This window comes from Aspergillus uvarum (genome assembly GCF_003184745.1).
Source record: "Aspergillus uvarum CBS 121591 unplaced genomic scaffold BO82scaffold_5, whole genome shotgun sequence".
Taxonomy (NCBI): Eukaryota; Fungi; Ascomycota; class Eurotiomycetes; order Eurotiales; family Aspergillaceae; genus Aspergillus; species Aspergillus uvarum.
The window spans coordinates 45,155-61,704 of NW_020291302.1; the positions used below are offsets into that span (position 1 = coordinate 45,155).

A 16,550-nucleotide genomic window follows, 5' to 3' on the forward strand; every position below is an offset into this window, starting at 1 on the left:
CATTGAATCAGCCCATTGGATCTCCAGTCCTGCCACTTGCATCAGCCCAGGGATTAGCATCCCAGCACCGTGCACACATCCACTCCGACCGAAAAGTTGAGATTTCCATTGGGGTGGGTGTGAATGGTCATGATCCCTGCATGGCCGAGAGGGGAAATGCAACCCCCGCCACGAACCCCGCCTGACCTTCGTCATGGCTGCTCCGCGATGGTTACAAAAGCTTTCCCTCCGACCACCATGGGCTACGATTTGCACCCAGTGGAATCCCCAGCAGAGGCATCATGGGTTCCCTTGGAGATGTCCACCGACGCCCATACCAACCAACACCGGCCGACATTACTATCAACAATCTCGGCCCCCAAGATCCACCCCAAATTCTGTTTCGGAATGTCCGCATTCTCGACTCAACCGGCGCAGAGCCATATTGTGGTGATGTACTGATTGAAGGCGAGCGCATCCTCTCGGTCGGCCAAGTCGATCCCACCGCCACCCACGGAGCACTGGTCATCGACGGTGGTGGCACCAAGACACTCATGTCCGGACTGGCGGACTCGCATACTCACCTCAGCTGGAACAATGCGGCTACACTGGATGAACTCACCAGTCTTCCACTCGAGGAACATGTCTTGCATACCGCAAACTCAGCTCGAACCTACCTTGACCACGGCTACACCATGTGTTTCGGAGCTGCTGCGGCCCAACCGCGACTCGACATTGCTATCAAAGCTGCAATCAAATCGGGATTAATCCCCGGCCCACGTACTTTGGCCAACTGTCCAGAGTTGACCAAGCCTGACGGAGCGATCGTTCCTCAGATCTCGCGCTATGCGGATGGGCCGGAGGAGATGCGCAAGGTGGTTCGAGAATTCGTCGAACTGGGCGCTGACAATATCAAGTTGAGTATGACCGGCGACAACGTACACCCCACAATGCCCAGTGAGGAAACGTACTTCGATCTGGAGGAGACGGTTGCGGCAGTGGAGGAAGCACATAGCCATGGCAAACGGGTCTGCGCCCATGCTCGGAGTGCTGCCTCAGTCAAGCAATGTGTGCAGGCCGGGGTCGATGTCATTTATCATGCAAGTTTCACCGATGAAGAAGGTATGGATCTTCTCGAGCAGCACAAGGACTCGGTCTGGGTCGCTCCGGCTATCAATCTCTTGTACGCGATGGTGCAGGGTGATGCAGAGCCTTACGGAGTGTCGCCCAAAGTGGCCGAGCAGAAGGGGATCACGTACGAGGTCGAGGTCGCCTGTCAAGCCATGCGTGAGATGCGTCGTCGGGGGATCCGCGTCCTCCCTGGTGGTGATTACGGGTTTGCCTGGGCCCCCCATGGCACCTATGCACGTGATCTGAAGCACTTGGTGGATTTGTTTGGGTACACGCCGATGGAGAGCATCCTGGCTGCGACCGCGATGGCGGGCGAGCTCATGGGCTATCCGGACGAGCTTGGAAAAGTGCAGCCGGGCTATTTCGCCGATGTGATTCTTGTAGATGGCGATCCTTTGCACGACATCAGTATTTTGCAGAACAAGAATCGTCTACACGCGATCGTAATCAACGGCCACACTCACAAGAATATTCACTCGCCAGGAGAGGTTCTGGCGTGAGGATAAGGGTGAATATGGGGCTCAGGAGGGTTTATGCGATCACCACCCTTACTGCATAGTCATTGAATGCATCTCAAGGCCGTTGTTGGTTGTATGATCGCTCAGAAGTATACCACTTAAGTCATGTCTCATAAAAGCCAAGCAATGCTCGAAGTATTTCTCCACCAATCATCATGCAGAAGCTTCTCTGCAAAAACTGGAGATTCCCCCTCATTCTGACTCTAATGCAAGGTGGCATCTCCAAACCACTGCGTGCGTCATGTATACCAACCCAATCATCCCCGGGTTCAATCCCGACCCTTCTATCGTGAGGGTTGGCTCTGACTTCTTCCTGGTCACCTCTTCGTTTGAATATGTCCCTGGAGCTCCGATCTACCACAGCACCGACCTGATCAAGTGGACCCTGATCGGCCATGCACTCACACGCCCGAGCCAGCTGCAAATCCAAACCCCCGAGCCCGGTGGCGGTGTCTGGGCCACCACACTGCGTTACCACGAGGGGTCCTTTTATTGTCTCGCTGCCTGTTTTCAACGCTATCGACCCCAAGAAGACGACCGCGTCTGGCCGCGGGGGTTCTACGTGAAGACCGCGAACATCTGGGATTCCGACTCGTGGTCAGATCCAGTCTACTTCGATCAAGTCGGCTTCGATCAGGATGTGGGTGTCTTTGTCTCCTTGAATTCCGGTCAAGGCTCATGCTGTACAGCTTTTCTGGGACGACGATGGCACCGTTTACCTGTCATCGACCTACCGCAAACTGAACCGCACCCCCCATGCCAATTTGAAAGACTTCGTCGTGCACATCGTGCCGGTAGATCTGGAGACGGGCGCCTCCTTGGCCGAGCCTCACTTGATCCGGGAATCAGCATCTGGGGTGGCTGAGGGCTCGCATCTCTTCCGTCGCGGGGAGTACTACTATCTCTTCACGGCCGAGGGAGGCACTGAGAGTGGGCATTGTGAATGGGTGTCGCGCAGTAAAACCGGCCCGCTCGGTCCCTGGGAGGTCGCGCCTACCAACCCTCTGTGGCGGAATGGACTCTCCGATGAAGTCCAGAATACTGGGCATGCGGACCTGGTTGAGGATGCCGAGGGGCAGTGGTGGGTGGTGCTGTTGGGAGTGCGGCCGGTCTGGCGAGATGGCGTGTGGGAGGAGTCTGTGTTCGGTGAGCCAATCCCCTCAGGTATAGATGATGCGTCCCTGTGATTAAGTGTGTTATTAGGCCGTGAAACCTTCCTAGTCCCGATGTATTGGGAGGACGACTGGCCGGTCATCAACGGTGGCGAGAAGATTCCGCTGGAGTACGCGGGACCTCAGCTATATCAGTGGCAGCCCCCGGTCACCTGGCGCGATGACTTCACGCAGCCCCAGTTGCAGCTAGGGTGGTACCGAAAGAATACGCCGGTCTTGCGCGACTTTTCGCTCACCGAGCGAGAGGGTTGTCTCCGTCTCTACGGTGGGCCGTACAATCTGTCTGTCCCGACGTGTCCGACGCTCTTCTTGCGCAAACAGACTCATCGCGTCTGTACCTGGGAAACCCGGGTCTCTTTCGGTTCGAAGCAGAAGCACACCGAGGCCGGCACAGTGGTGTGGTGGAACTACCTCACGTACAGCAGCATGGGCGTGCAGGGGTCGGACACAGGGGGTCGAATGGTGCGGTTCCAGCCTGCGGAAGGGGAGGCTGTGGAGATACCTCTGCAGAATGCGGAGTCGGACGTGATCTTCGTTGTCGAATGTGGCTCATCGTACCGATTTGGGTTCCGTGAGGCTGCTCCGAATGAAGACCAGACGAGGCTGCAGTGGGTGGGAGACGTGGGAAATGGTACCATGACAAGGCCACCAAGGGTTGGGGCGGCGTTTACTGGGATGATGCTGGGTGTCTATGCCTTTGGCGAACGCCAGAGGTGTCTGGCTCCAGCCGACTTTCATTATGCAATGTGGCGATAAGCTGGGTGAAAGGAAATATGGTGTTACTATGTTAACTATGAGGTTCGATGCCAGAAAGCAGGTGTAAGGTTCCTTTCTTTGTTACTACCACGGCTGCAATAGAGACAATACATGAATAATGACTTTCGGTCAATCCAGTGTCTGGGATTCCCGTCATCCACACAAAGAATTTGTCTTCATTCAGTGCTCGTTGCATTCATCACATGACCATGACCCTATTGGGAGAATTCTTGGTCAGAAAACTTGGGTGCGGTCACATGACCCACACCAGGCTCGGCGAATGCTTTGCTCCGCAATTCCCGGCTCCCTGGCATTCCCCGGCATTCGCTGGTGATCGCCGACCCTCGGTGACTGCTCTCTCCTTCCCTCAGTCAAGATACCAACACCTCTATCATCCCCATCCCAATCAATCCCCCTCCCCTCACAATACACTCACACAACTCACTTCATGCGAGGGACCCCTCCTGTTAAGGCAGCCTGTCTGGCCTGGTGTGTCTTTCCTGCGGTATAAACTGACTGACTGTACTGTACTGTACTTGCTCACACCTATCGTCAGCCGTGCGTCCAAAACCCGTTGCGACGGACAAAACCCTTGCAGGCCGGTAGGGCTGATCCACTTTCTTTTTGAATTGGAAACAGGACCGGGAAATGATTCATTGCAATAGTGCCTGGTCAAAGGTCGCATCTGTTCGTATCAGCCCAGTAGACGAGGTGGTCCTCGCCGACGCGCCCGCAGCCTACTGCCGGGGCCGTCTCCGCAGCCCCCGACGGTGGTTGATCTCTCCGAAGACTCGGGCTCCTTGGTCGACGATCCCGGTATTTGGAATACTTTGGCTCTTCTGTCTCCGTACAAGAGGGCTCAGGATGCCGACAGAGGCTCCCAAGACAGGCTGGAGGCGCTCCATGCAGGGACTGCCTGTGAGATTCAAGGGCCGCTCCTGCGGGTCTATACATCCGAACAGGATATGTGCGTACACCCCAGCTCGCCGAGCTACTCCATGATTATTGACCCTGTATGCATGTGGGCTCAGACTGAACGCATATTACATCTTCATTCATCCCTATTTGCCGCTGTTGCCTCCGCCCGCTGAACCCCTACGATCAGACCACCCCCAGGTCTACCAGCCCTCGCCCGGAGAGGCGGGGACAGTGGATCACTCCTGTCTTTCATATCGACCGCTCTCGTGTTTGAGCTTGGCACTCTCCGCAGTCCTCGCCTTGATCCCGCCCCCGCAAGATGGAAATCCTTCCGATCCCTGCTGTGCGTGGCTGCGCCGGTCATACTCCGGTCTTTTCGCGCAGTCCGCTCTGGAGAGCGCCGAGCAAGATATCGTGGAGCCTGACACCGCTCGAATCTCCCCTCGTCCTCCGACTTACAGCCAGCGTTTCCATCCCAATTTACCCGTTAGACTCCACCCGATCTTGACCTTGATGGTCCTTGGCGTGTATGACTCTTGTCAAAATGGGAATATCCATCGCATGCGGATGCGGATCAACCAAGCCATCACGACTGCGATGGACAGTTCGCTGCATCGGTTGGAAGAGAATGCATCGGAGGCTCAACGACGCGCATGGTGGATCGCAGTACGTTTCGTCCATCTTTTACAGCTACACGCAACGCTCACGGATCTACAGATTATTCTAGGATACCAGTCTTCTGCTGTCAATTCATCCGTACGTTACTTGCTTGATTATCAGCTACGGTGATGTCAACCACCGGGCTAATGTCCCATTGCCAGTCCCCAATCATCACCACCAATGATCCTAGGATCACAACGCCCTATCCAGCTTTCGAGCTGGGGACGAACGGCCTGGAGGTAACGCTATCTGCACTCATATAGCAGGGTACCTGTCCGCTAACCCCTTATAGCCGTGGTCACTTATTCTAAAGGCTCATAATGCTCATGACTCAGTCAGCGCCCTTCTGCGCATGATCACCATGCAGAGTGCTCAATCCTCACCAAACCCGAATCTAAAAGATCAGATTGCCCGGTTGGACCAATCCATCTTGTCATTGGCCTCGGAGTGTGATCTGATTTGTACACCGATGCAAGGCAATAGTACGGAAGGACTTGCAGGCCGCAGCTTCGGCTTGATTGCCAGCGCACTGATTCACTCGTATGATCTCCAAGCATTCAACCAGAGTTTTCCTCAGATTCTACCCACGCTGACCAATTCACAGTGCGCGGATCAAGCTACATCGCTTCAGAGCCTTCTCCGACATCCCAATCTTCCTGGAAAAGCATTGCGATCTCTCCTCACTGCGGATAGACGGCAGCGCATCCCAGGAATTTTCCTCCGTGACAGCCACCGAGATCGACTCGTTCTTCCCGTTTAGCAAGGACGAGTCCTGCATGATCTGTCTGAAATCATCACTCGCCGTTGCCCGTGCCTTTAAGGATGTACCTTCTCCATACTCGCCCACTTCTCGGTCCACGGACCTGGAGAATGCCAGTATGACCACACTGGCACCCGTGCAAGACGGGTACTACGGGTCCTTGCCGTACTTCAAATGTGCCGCAATGCAGGCGTCCTACGTGCTGTATATGCTGGTGCACCGGATCCGGGCTGCGCTGTCGTCGAGACGGCTTTCCATCTGCTACCCGCTGTTGAACTGTCCCGAAGCGGGCACAGAAATCCAGGATGCACATCGGTTGATCGAGGAGCTGCGCAACGGCGCCCACTCGCTGATTCTCTCCATGAAGCGGGATCTGGTCTACGAGGGGATTGCGTCGATGGTGAACGATCTCGATGCGGCGTATATCTCTCTATTTGGGTGATTATCTAAGACTGAGATAATCACCGTGTGTATAAATTGACGCCAGTTGTAATTCTATACATTACTTGTACAAGTTGTCCCACCAAGTATACTTTCTAGCATCTCTAGGCTTTCAACCCGGCATAGTTGCCTTGTGCCTCGCGGCACCTTCCTTGGATCAGCACATCACATTCTGATGAAATGCGAGTTCGACCCCGCGCGGGCGCATTCCTTTTCCGGGTACCCAGTACAGCATCATATGTACATCCCTGAATTGTTACCTGTGTGACAGGTTGTGATTCCTCGTCGAGGTTATATTGTTGTCCTCCTGTCGCAGCCATCAAGCAAATACTTCCTTCAAATATTGCACCCAGTCCTTGCCAACATATCCCACATACAAGTCCGGTCGGACCACCACGACCTCCCCGTGAGCATCATCCACCCACTCCGCCTGATATTCATACACAAGACTCGTGACTCGTTGCGATGAGGCATGGACATTCCAGAACTCGGCCTTTTGCTGCAGCTGGACAGCTTGATGCTCCCACTTTGTTGGAGCATCTCTCCCGAGGAAGAAGACCTTGAACTTGCCATATTGAAAGATCTCATAGAGCCGAGCCTTGGATGGTTCCCACTTAGCAACCTCAGGATTCTCCACCGCAGTCGCGAAGAGCCTGGTCGGCGGAAGACTCGTAACCCAGAGATCTGGACAACGACAGCCAGCGACAAAGTCCGCGTGGGAGGATGTCTTGACGAGGGGAGTTGAAGGGGGATACACGACACCCATTCCTGAATGAGTCGAGTCAGCACGAAGCGATCAGAAGCCGATCCTGCGAAGAATTCATACCGGTAATATAGGCAGCATTCTTCTCAATGATATCGACATACTCCAGGGCAGTCTTGACGGTCATGCGCACCAGCTTGGCAGCGACATCGATTACCCCGGTGGCAGTGGCGCGTCGCTCCTTGTCGTAGCTTGCTAGCAGCTTCGAGCCCCCAAGGCCCTTGACGGCAAATGCAACGCGCCAGATCAGGTTGAAGGCGTCCGCAATGCCCGTGTTCAGGCCCTGCCCGCCGTTGACGGCGTGGACGTGCGCAGCGTCGCCGGCGAGCAGGATGCGACCGTGTCCATCCTTGGAGATGAAGGTGCTGGCAACGCGTTCTTTGACTACACACACCAGGACATCAGAGAAAATGCCCCGAGCACAGGGTTAGGGAAGTACAAACTCTCGAAGGTGCTGAACCACTCCGTGCGCTTGAACTCGATCTTGTGGGGCGCCATATGCTCCCGGATCGAAGCCTCGGCTTTCTCCTGCGTGATCTTTCCATCGAGTAGAATATAAAATCGACTCATCCCTCTCTCTCTGCATGCGGTCAGACACCCACCCATTCCATCTCCCATCTGCATGAACACGCATACCTCGGAATCCACGATACCCGCGACTGTCCATCCTTCTGGAATGTAATGATCTCCGGACAGACGGGAAAGTCTGTCTCGATGAAGGTGTCCAGCACCGCCCAGACCATCTCCGGCTTGGTGCCGGTGAACGGGATGTTTAGGGCGCGGCGCACAAACGAGCGCGCCCCGTCGGCGGCGATGGCGTATTTGGATACAATCGTTCTGCCCTGCTCAGTGGTGACCACCACGCCTGCATCGACCTCAGCAATCGAGGTCGCGCGGGTCTTGTACGCTACTGGGATATCCAGCTGATGGAGGAGAGCTTCTTCGACGCAAGCTTGCCCGATCATCAGGAAATTTGGGCGGTGGGTGTGCTTTAGGGAGGTCCACCAGTGGCTTTGCTGGGAGGTGAACCGGCCGGCTTCGAATGTGGAACTGGCTATGCAAAGAGAGGGAGTTGTCAGAGCAAGAATCGGTTGAAACTAGGGAGGTAAGGGGATGTCTCTTACTGTTACATGTTAACCCAAACGGCTCGAGTAAGGGTAGCGTTCTCGATACCTCGAGATATTGCTGGGTGCGGGCATTCAAGGCATCGGCTCGACCCAGGTCAAGTGAGGTTTCTTTGGCGTCTGCACTAGGTGGATTAGTATCGTCAGGAGAGCTGTGGCCGTCGATCAACTCGCATGATCGTACCGAGAATATGCACAGATAGGCCCAGGGACCGAGCGAGGACAGCCGACAGCAACCCTGTCGGTCCGCCGCCCACGATGACCAAGTCCGTCTGAATTGCCGATGGTGTTTCCTTTGCCATGTTTGCGTGAGGTCGTTAGGAGTTTTGTCCCAAGATGGTAAGACGGATAGCGAGGGAGGGGTCCAGCTCCCATTAAATCAGACGAGGATCAGGGGGTACGTAAAAGTGAATAGAGAATCGGACAATTAGCATCCATTCCAATTCGTGGCGCCATGCTTCTCTGCTCGGAACTGGTACCCTCGTTCCCCTGAGATGCAGAATAGATGACAAGCATTGCGACTAGCTACCTCCCAGTACATGGATCAATTCCGCGCTTAGAAATGCGTCTGAATTGCAGGAGAACAACATAGATTAGGTATGTCTCAGCCGCAAGGCTAAGAAATGCTAAAAGCAATGGCGCCACCAGCGCGCAGACCATGGCCCAGGAAGAAGAAGCACGAGCCATGAAAGGCGAACAATAACCGGGAGAATTATGAGTGAAAAGTCTCCGCCGAGAAGTGGGCCATGGGAGGAACTAGAGCGAATGATGAAGCATCGGTCCCTGCGTCAGCAGTGCGAATCGGGCATTTGCGTCTTTTTCAGTTCAGTAATGCAGGTTCCACTTGGGATACTTACTTAATAGATGTATAGTGGATATCGACCATTAGGCTGCCAAGTTCTTCAGCCCAGCCCTACTACTTGGCTTGGCACGGGTGCGAGACGCATTTGGACCAGTTTTACTATCTTCCTATCGTACCATAACCCTTCTAACTCTGATCAAGTTGAAGACGAGGTTGCATCCACTAAAGGAGTGATTGCATGAGCGAGCCCCTGGTCTAAGTACTAAGGTAGTCAATGCAATTCCGACCAAGTCGCATATTTTCCGAATGCGGAATTGAGCTGATAGTGCACCCTCATGCAATACTCGGAACTACTAGCGTTGGGATAGAATTAGGTTCCTTGACAGGCTCATATGACTTTAAATGTCTCGCTGGACCTCGAGAAGGGCGGACTTTAGCAATATAAACCATCCCCAACTGCTCAACGCTCGACCTCGAATCGCCTAATATTGATCGACCAAGATGAGCGCAGTCATGGTGCAGCCTCCCATCGCTCAATCGACCCTTACCTCGGTCGGGGCCGAGCCGATCTTCGACCTGACTACCCTCCAGAAGGCGTGGGAGATTCTGAGCATCATCTACCGATATCGCATGCCCGTCCCAGCATCGCTAGTGGATCGGAGCGACGAGGGGACTCTGAAGTTCCTATCCCTGATCTACACTCGCGTGAGAGCAGGCAAATCAGTCTCCTTGATCCTACCTGCTTTTCCGTTCAAGTCACCTAATCAAAAAGACAAAGTTCTTGGGACTTTACCGGACAAAGGGGAGGACCTTGCCTTGGCCCATCTCAACGGACTATGCGCGGCGATCGCGGACATTTACGAACCAGGGGCTAGGTTGACCATCGCTTCCGACGGTCTGGTGTATAATGGTAAGCTTAACCGCAACTCTCTATGGACCTGTTGGTCTTGGATAAGACTCATAGGGGGTAGACCTGCTAGGCGTTCCCGACGCGGAGGTCTATACGTACGGCGAGGCGCTGCGGAAAATGGTCCAGACGCAGGGCTACCGACACCTCCAGTTCATTCGTCTGCGAGACCTCGTCCACTGGAAGATCGACACTCCCCTCGACGCTACCACCTACGAAAAGCTGGCAGGCGCCTTTCGTCAGCGGTTGATCGACAATTTCACCCCCTTGGATTACGATTGTGTCGAGAGTATCAAGGCCGACGAAGATGTGTGCACCACCTACCGAGGATATATCAGGTTTTTGACCAAGGATTTGGAACATACCTTTGTGGAAGGGGGCGAGGTGTCAAAGAAGTCTCACAAACAGAAGCTCGAGGGTATTGCTAAGCAGATGATCGCTCGTGGAAAGGTAAGACACGCCCCTGGACCACCGTGTGCTGGCGATTAACCTGGGATCTGGCATCCAGGCATTCGCAGAGGCGATCAAGAAAAACTATCCGGACCATGTTCGTCTGTCGATTCACCCGTCATGCGGCTCAGCCAAAATCTCCGTTCAGGTCTTGCCTCTGGCTCGTCACTGTGTGACACCCTGGCACTCAACGCCGTGCTTCACCCTCGACGGCCGCGTGGAATATGGCCTACGCGAGTCATTCGATCACAACCCCGATGTTGAATTGGTTCACAAGGCAGGACAGCCATGGCTTTACCGCTACAAGTCAGAACTATATTCCTGGCCACAACCCGTGGAAATCGAGCCTCAGTACCCTTGTGGCCTGATCATCCGACCTACGCAACCCATGTCTTGCGCAGAAGTGGACATGCATAAGCTTCGCGCTCTGGCAGAAGAAAACTCTCCTGTTATCTTACGGGGGTTTCAGGACACACGCGACCGGGAGCTTTTCGTCAAAAAGGCCGAGGAGATGGGAACCCCCGTTGGGTGGAAATTCGGTCTCATCCTCGAGGTGAAGGACCACGGCACAGACACGCAGGGCCTGAACAATGTTTTGTCGTCGGAGTGGATGCCGTTCCACTACGATGGCCTGTTCAAGATTGTCAAGATGAAAAATGCAGATGGGCAGGAGGTTGTTAGATCCTGTCCTCCGAAGTAAGTAACCGCCTACAGTCTTAACGAACAGCCATACTGATCCTATGGCCACTGCAACAGATTCCAATTCTTCACGGGAATGACCCCCTCGCCCAAAGACACCGGATTCACCCTCTTCTCCCCCTCCCACCTGGTCTGGCACTATCTGCCATCTGAATACTCGGTCGAACACCTGCGCACTCTGTCCTGGACGGTCGAAACTGTCTCCTTTGACCACACCAAGATCATCGATCTCCCTCTCGTGGTGGACCACTTTGCGCACCAGCGTCCCTGTCTCCGCTACCACGAGCCGTGGCCGCAGGAGAAGACGGTCTTCGACCCAACCAAAATTACCATCCAGGATGTGCCCAACTCGAAGGAACTGTGCCAAACCCTCGATAGCCTGCTGCACGATCGTCGCGTGGCCTACTGGCATTGTTGGGAGGAAGGCGACTGGCTGATCAGCGATAATGTGACGACGATGCATACGCGCAGCTCGTTTACGGGCAATTCGGACCGGTGTCTGCGGCGGATTCACGTTGACTAGATTAGTGAGGGGCTAGAACTCTTGCAACCTATATTAGGGATGTACTATAGTTTGTAATTTGATTTTTGTCAAGCGTCGAGCTAAATTCTCGAGTTGCATGCCAATATGTGGTACCAATTGTGCCGTGCGCCTCAATGCGTGAGGGGTTAACTAGAGATAAAACGCAGCTAACGTGCTGACATAGCAAGACTTCGCCAACGGCTAGGCACAGCCAAGACGCCAGGGACGAAGGACGGTGGACTTTTCAGGGTCTGGTGGAGAAGCTAGCAAAAATAGGCTGTTTCGTGCAGCCGAGGTTTCCACGGCAAGATAAGCTAAATGTTGATAGGAGGAACAGCTTTTGGCCCGTCAGCACCGCAGATAGAGAAGAGATCCGAGGAAAAGAGATGAAACGAATAAAAATAAAAAAAGAACAAGATGCAGAGACAGAAGTTCACATGCAATGGATAATAAGTGGAGTGTATAGCGTCACACTTAATTGTGAAGGGCTTCGTCTACCAACACCTGCCAAGACCACCGGGGTTAAATTTGATGCTATATTAAATCGATGCAACCTATCAATCTAGTGCCAATGTCACCATATCTAATCCAGAGTCTCCGATTCTCCCCAACGGTTGCCACTGTCCCCGAGCCGAGATTGCCTCTAAGTTCAACAAGAACAGAAAGGGAGAACGGCTGGACTGGACCCTTGCCTACAATCCGCGCAAAGCCTCCAACCTCGCCCGTTGAAGCCCCTCCTCATCGAAATTGCTCGGGTCCAACCACTTCACAAAGCCCCCCTTTATCGCGGGCCACTCGCCATCCAGAATCGAGAACCAAGCAGTATCACGGTTCCTCCCCTTGACGATCAGATGCTGCCGAAAGACCCCCTCGGCCGTGAAGCCCAACCGCACCGCCGCCCGCTTCGACGCCGCATTCAGGTCATTGCACTTCCACTCCAGCCGTCGGAAGTGGAACTGCTCAAATGCCGCCCGCGCAAGCAAGTACAACGCCTCCGTCGCGGCCGTCGTGCGCTGCAGCAAGGGGGAGAAGACCACCGACCCGATCTCCACGACGCGGTTGGGCAGGTCGATGCGCATGAAGTTGAGCAGGCCGACGGCTTGGTTGCGGGTTAGGTCGACCACCGCGTAGAAGACGCTGTCGGCATGAGTGATTAGCGTGTCGAGGAACTGTGTGAAGGCGGGCCTGTCCGCAAAGGGCCCGAAGGGGAGGTAGTCCCAAAGCGAGGTGTGTTCGGTCAGGCCAATGTGGTGGTATAGATCGTCAACATGCTGCTCAGCTAGGGGTTCAACGCGCACGAAACGGCCTGCGAAGGGGGTGTGGGTCGGTCGGATGGCTGGACTGGTGTCAAGGGGAGAAGTGGATTCAGACATCTTGGAAAAAGAAAGCTAGAGAATATTGTACTCATCTACTGTGGGAGTTATGTCAAGGGAGAGTAAAAATTCTCCAGCTCATTTCATTAGTGAGATTAGTTAGTGAATTTAGGGCCTGGTGAGTCAGAGCTGACGGGTGGCTGATTCAGCAGGGCGGAAGGCTTTCCGCAGTTGGAGTCTCAATTTGGCCGTGACATTGACATCTTCCCTGCAACATCAACGTCGTTGCTATAGTACTGTTGTTGTGAGATATATCATGTTATCTTTTCTACCGCCATTCATAAATTTCTTGGGTTATCTCACAGAACGTATGCTATTCCTAGGCTTCAGGCATCGAAATGGAGAACCTATGCTCTTAGCTAGATATCATTCGAATAAGATACACATGTTAACCATCCATACTCGTAAGTCTGCTAGGTGTAGAATACAGAGAGCGATATAGAAGGACAAAGTGATTGACAGCATGTAAGCCGACATGAGCTTCCAGCCACAGTTCAGGTGAGGATACCCAGAATCTGGCCTAGGAATCAATACTCCATCCAACCCCGATACTCCAAGCACCCAAACACTCTACTCCCACCGTAGCTTCGATGATCAACCACGCACTTGCTGAAGTTATCTTTGACAATATTCTCGCAGGTGTACTTGGTTCCTTCTTGTCCGGTCGGGGCAATTGGCTTCTGCTTTGGTCCCTTGCACCCCTTCACCCAGGTGATCGTGACGCGGTACTGCCAGTTCGTCAGCGTGGGGCTGCCCGAGGACCATGTGAGTGGTTTGCTGTCGGGTCCCATCTCGAAATCGATGGAGGGGATCTGGGTGCCGCGCCAGCAGAGAGAGACGACAGTGTCGACGACGTGGGAGTCGAGTGGTTGGTAGAAGTCTCTGTTGGGGAGGCAAGTCTGATCGCTTATCTGCGGTGTCGGCGTGGTTGTTGCCGACTTTGTAGTAGACGAGCTTGTCGTGCTTGCTGCGACACTCTTTGTCGAAGTCACCAGCGTAGGATAAACAGAAATAAAACGCCCTGGGCACCGATCTCGCCGCTGCATATGTCCCTGCGGCTGAGCAACGGGCTGAAGAACCGCCGCCGGATCCCAGAAGTCGTAATCCATGACATATTGCCCACACAGCCACAGCCGCCACTGACCCACAGCGAGAAGGTGATTACCCGCCTGCAGGAAACTGTTGTACTTGTCGACTTCGATCACGACTTTCCCCACGGAGGAATCGTCATTATTGGACTTCCAGAAGTCTGTCGGCTCGTATCCGCGGATGATCGGGGCTTTGTCTGCGGGCGCTTCACCGGTGGGGAAGTAGAGGAAGCGGTTGAACTGGGCGGCGAGCCACTTGACTCGGCGGGCGTACATATATTCCTGGGGTTGCCATTCAGGCAAGAAGGGAGTGACAATGATGAGCTGGGGATTGTTGGTGCGATGCAGAGGACCGGGGTTCGCGTCCGTTCCCCACAGATCCTGCAGGGGCTCGATCTGATTGTTAACCTGACCGGCAGGCCCGGTACGCCCGGTACTCAGTGCGGTAAATGTTTGCTCCATAAAAAATTATCAGCGACATCGGGTTCGGTAGGGGTGCGGAAGATGGGGGACTCGAAGATGTGCGAGAGGTAGACGCCATCTTTCGCGACGATCATCAGCACAGTGCATCCGTGGAGGCCCTTCACGCCGAGCGCCGACTGCAGATTTGGCCAGCGATACCATTTGCCCGTCACGGGCTCGCTTTGGCTAGCCCACTGGTTTTTCTGAGTTATATCGTGGTTGATCTTTGACAGATACTGGTTCGGGTCCACGTCAGATAGATCCTTCAGGGCTCGCTTGACAAAGGTATAGGTTTGATTGGATGCTTTGACTCCTGTGCCCGTGGCAGCAGAGACATACCGACGATAAATGGTCCCCCCGTTGCCTGTAGGCAGTGCTGCCACGATGCTTGTTGGGATAGAGGCACATTCCACTGATGATATGGACACCCATCCCCCCTTCCCGGCTAAGCATGAAGCACCGCACTCACCCTGTGCGCACAGGCGTCTCGTCGGGGTGGAGCTCGGCGTGTTGGTGATAGTGGTTGTCGTTGCGGTGACAGAGCACCCCGTGGTGGTGATGGCAGTTGTCCGGGTGCATGTTGTAGTTGAAACTGTCGAGCCACCGGTAGTGATAGAGGTCGGTTGGCAGAGAATCGTGACATGGTGTGCGGTTGACTGCAGTGTACAGGATGATGACGACGACGAGGACGAGCGGCTGGAGGTTCTTTGATCATTGTCAGGTCCGTTAGTCACCGAGCTTTCAGGGCCATCAGGGGGCCTTTCAATGTCCAGAGCCTTCACGATGTCTTTGACGCCCTTGATGTCCTTCTTCTTGACCCTATCCACAAGTTCATCCAGTTTGTTCTCAAGACAACCGAGCTTATGCAAAATCTGGCCGGTGGTGTCTCTGGCGAAGTTCATAAGACCGTCAAAGAGACCGCGTTTCTTCTGATTGCACTTCGGGAGTTTCTCACCCATGTTCTTCGCCAGGTCAGCCATATCATCCTTTATTCTCTTGACTATATCGATGAGTTGTTTATCTGGCCGGGGCTCAGGGCTCCCTTCCCTGAATTTGACAATTAGGACGATATTGTGGAAGCGAGCGGCGATGACGGACGCGCTGGAGGTAATCATAGAGCTTGGAGGTAGGCTGAGAGACATGAACGTTGGCTGGGTAAGCGTTACACCAGCAGAGTCTGTGACACTTGTTGCTCTGGTATAGGTAGTACTGATGACCCCTGTCCCATCACTTGTAATCTTAGCATGCGTGGTCCCGGTGGTCGCGCCCTCACTGGGCTTAGCACTGCCTTGCACGGAACTGGTCTTCCCTGTTACGTCGGTGGTACTACTTGTGAAAGCTTGTTCAACACTAGACGTTTCACGAGGAGGCTGAGGCTCGGTAGGAGAAAACCAGGACCTGCTGCTGGGAGTTCCACCAGTCGGCGCTGTTCCATGATTCGAGGTTGACGAGCTTTTGATCGGCAGCCATATCCCGATACCTGGCAAAGAAAAGGAAAAAGAGAAAGGAAGCACGGGAAAAGGAACAGTTGACGAAGAGATCTTTGAGACGACAGGGCCACTGGTGCTAGAAAGAACACCTTGAGTCAAAGGTGCAGGTCTATCAGAGGGCTTCGAGGCTGTAGACGTAATAGCAACAGGAACAGAAGGAGTCTTGCTATCAGTCTGCGAAACGGTTGTTCAATTTTTGATAGTGTAGGTATGTGTGACGAATGGGTGAAAGGTGACGCAGGAGGTGCTCGTCGCGTGGTTGGTCACCTCGATGACGGTGGCATCAAAAAGAGAGGAAGGATCGCCCACTGCAGCGCCAACAGAGACAGCGAGGCTGAAGACAGACCACAATGTGGAGAGCTTCATGATTTCTGTCAAGTTGAGGCTGACATACAGTATGAAAGGAGGAAGGAGAGATGATGAGGATGAGAGGAGGCGATAGAGCGGTAGATAGAGAGAACAAGAGAAGTGTTGTTGAGGCCGTTATAACCCTTGAGCACCGACGCTATTCAAAAGGCATTCACAAATGTGAGC

The 16,550-nt window shown here is 54.0% G+C and overlaps 7 protein-coding genes across 7 annotated transcripts; 4 read left to right on the forward strand and 3 right to left on the reverse strand.

The window, feature by feature from the left end:
* Window positions 1-47: 47 nt before the first annotated feature.
* Window positions 48-1,740, forward strand: BO82DRAFT_139899 (uncharacterized protein). The gene has a single exon (XM_025630055.1). It carries the CDS (start codon window positions 282-284, stop codon window positions 1,608-1,610), a length of 1,329 nt encoding a protein of 442 aa, XP_025495981.1. The 5' UTR covers window positions 48-281; the 3' UTR covers window positions 1,611-1,740.
* BO82DRAFT_139900 (glycoside hydrolase family 43 protein) lies at window positions 1,741-3,572 on the forward strand. The gene is made up of 3 exons (XM_025630056.1): window positions 1,741-2,268; window positions 2,318-2,774; window positions 2,832-3,572. Exons 1-3 carry the CDS (start codon window positions 1,870-1,872, stop codon window positions 3,554-3,556), a joined length of 1,581 nt encoding a protein of 526 aa, XP_025495982.1. The 5' UTR covers window positions 1,741-1,869; the 3' UTR covers window positions 3,557-3,572.
* Window positions 3,573-3,968: 396 nt separating this feature from the next.
* Window positions 3,969-6,495, forward strand: BO82DRAFT_139919 (Zn(II)2Cys6 transcription factor). The gene is made up of 8 exons (XM_025630058.1): window positions 3,969-4,045; window positions 4,113-4,158; window positions 4,222-4,523; window positions 4,588-5,140; window positions 5,192-5,230; window positions 5,296-5,373; window positions 5,427-5,674; window positions 5,739-6,495. Exons 1-8 carry the CDS (start codon window positions 4,005-4,007, stop codon window positions 6,334-6,336), a joined length of 1,905 nt encoding a protein of 634 aa, XP_025495983.1. The 5' UTR covers window positions 3,969-4,004; the 3' UTR covers window positions 6,337-6,495.
* BO82DRAFT_301360 (monooxygenase) lies at window positions 6,355-8,551 on the reverse strand. Its single transcript, XM_025632080.1, has 6 exons — window positions 8,407-8,551; window positions 8,223-8,342; window positions 7,735-8,152; window positions 7,542-7,678; window positions 7,162-7,482; window positions 6,355-7,103 (listed from the first exon to the last, which is right to left on the reverse strand). The coding sequence occupies exons 1-6, from the start codon at window positions 8,522-8,524 to the stop codon at window positions 6,655-6,657; spliced, it is 1,563 nt and encodes a 520-aa protein (XP_025495984.1). The 5' UTR covers window positions 8,525-8,551; the 3' UTR covers window positions 6,355-6,654.
* A 963-nt stretch (window positions 8,552-9,514) lies between these two features.
* Window positions 9,515-11,700, forward strand: BO82DRAFT_301364 (isocyanide synthase family protein). Its single transcript, XM_025632081.1, has 4 exons — window positions 9,515-9,934; window positions 9,996-10,381; window positions 10,440-11,077; window positions 11,138-11,700. Exons 1-4 carry the CDS (start codon window positions 9,526-9,528, stop codon window positions 11,601-11,603), a joined length of 1,899 nt encoding a protein of 632 aa, XP_025495985.1. The 5' UTR covers window positions 9,515-9,525; the 3' UTR covers window positions 11,604-11,700.
* A 370-nt stretch (window positions 11,701-12,070) lies between these two features.
* Window positions 12,071-13,023, reverse strand: BO82DRAFT_350602 (GNAT family N-acetyltransferase). The gene has a single exon (XM_025634201.1). The coding sequence runs from the start codon at window positions 12,974-12,976 to the stop codon at window positions 12,296-12,298; it is 681 nt and encodes a 226-aa protein (XP_025495986.1). The 5' UTR covers window positions 12,977-13,023; the 3' UTR covers window positions 12,071-12,295.
* A 480-nt stretch (window positions 13,024-13,503) lies between these two features.
* On the reverse strand, window positions 13,504-16,382 carry BO82DRAFT_420308 (uncharacterized protein; the record flags this gene model as incomplete). The annotated part of the gene is made up of 3 exons (XM_025640131.1): window positions 13,504-14,520; window positions 14,628-16,190; window positions 16,284-16,382. The coding sequence occupies 3 exons, from the start codon at window positions 16,380-16,382 to the stop codon at window positions 13,504-13,506; spliced, it is 2,679 nt and encodes an 892-aa protein (XP_025495987.1).
* Window positions 16,383-16,550: the final 168 nt, after the last annotated feature.

Bases quoted from the DNA above. Each gene is read 5' to 3' on its own strand.
- BO82DRAFT_139899 (XM_025630055.1), top strand. From the start codon at position 282: ATGGGTTCCCTTGGAGATGTCCACCGACGCCCATACCAACCAACACCG.
- BO82DRAFT_139900 (XM_025630056.1), top strand. From the start codon at position 1,870: ATGTATACCAACCCAATCATCCCCGGGTTCAATCCCGACCCTTCTATC. The intron at 2,269-2,317 runs GTGGGTGTCTTT...CATGCTGTACAG, and splicing joins AAGTCGGCTTCGATCAGGAT to CTTTTCTGGGACGACGATGG. The intron at 2,775-2,831 runs GTGAGCCAATCC...GTGTGTTATTAG, and splicing joins GTGGGAGGAGTCTGTGTTCG to GCCGTGAAACCTTCCTAGTC.
- BO82DRAFT_139919 (XM_025630058.1), top strand. From the start codon at position 4,005: ATGCGAGGGACCCCTCCTGTTAAGGCAGCCTGTCTGGCCTG. The intron at 5,231-5,295 runs GTACGTTACTTG...TCCCATTGCCAG, and splicing joins CTTCTGCTGTCAATTCATCC to TCCCCAATCATCACCACCAA. The intron at 5,374-5,426 runs GTAACGCTATCT...AACCCCTTATAG, and splicing joins TGGGGACGAACGGCCTGGAG to CCGTGGTCACTTATTCTAAA.
- BO82DRAFT_301360 (XM_025632080.1), bottom strand. From the start codon at position 8,524: ATGGCAAAGGAAACACCATCGGCAATTCAGACGGACTTGGTCATCGTG. The intron at 8,153-8,222 runs GTAAGAGACATC...CTCTTTGCATAG, and splicing joins GTTTGGGTTAACATGTAACA to CCAGTTCCACATTCGAAGCC. The intron at 7,104-7,161 runs GTATGAATTCTT...CGACTCATTCAG, and splicing joins GAATGCTGCCTATATTACCG to GAATGGGTGTCGTGTATCCC.
- BO82DRAFT_301364 (XM_025632081.1), top strand. From the start codon at position 9,526: ATGAGCGCAGTCATGGTGCAGCCTCCCATCGCTCAATCGACCCTTACC. The intron at 9,935-9,995 runs GTAAGCTTAACC...CATAGGGGGTAG, and splicing joins CGACGGTCTGGTGTATAATG to ACCTGCTAGGCGTTCCCGAC. The intron at 10,382-10,439 runs GTAAGACACGCC...TCTGGCATCCAG, and splicing joins AGATGATCGCTCGTGGAAAG to GCATTCGCAGAGGCGATCAA.
- BO82DRAFT_350602 (XM_025634201.1), bottom strand. From the start codon at position 12,976: ATGTCTGAATCCACTTCTCCCCTTGACACCAGTCCAGCCATCCGACCG.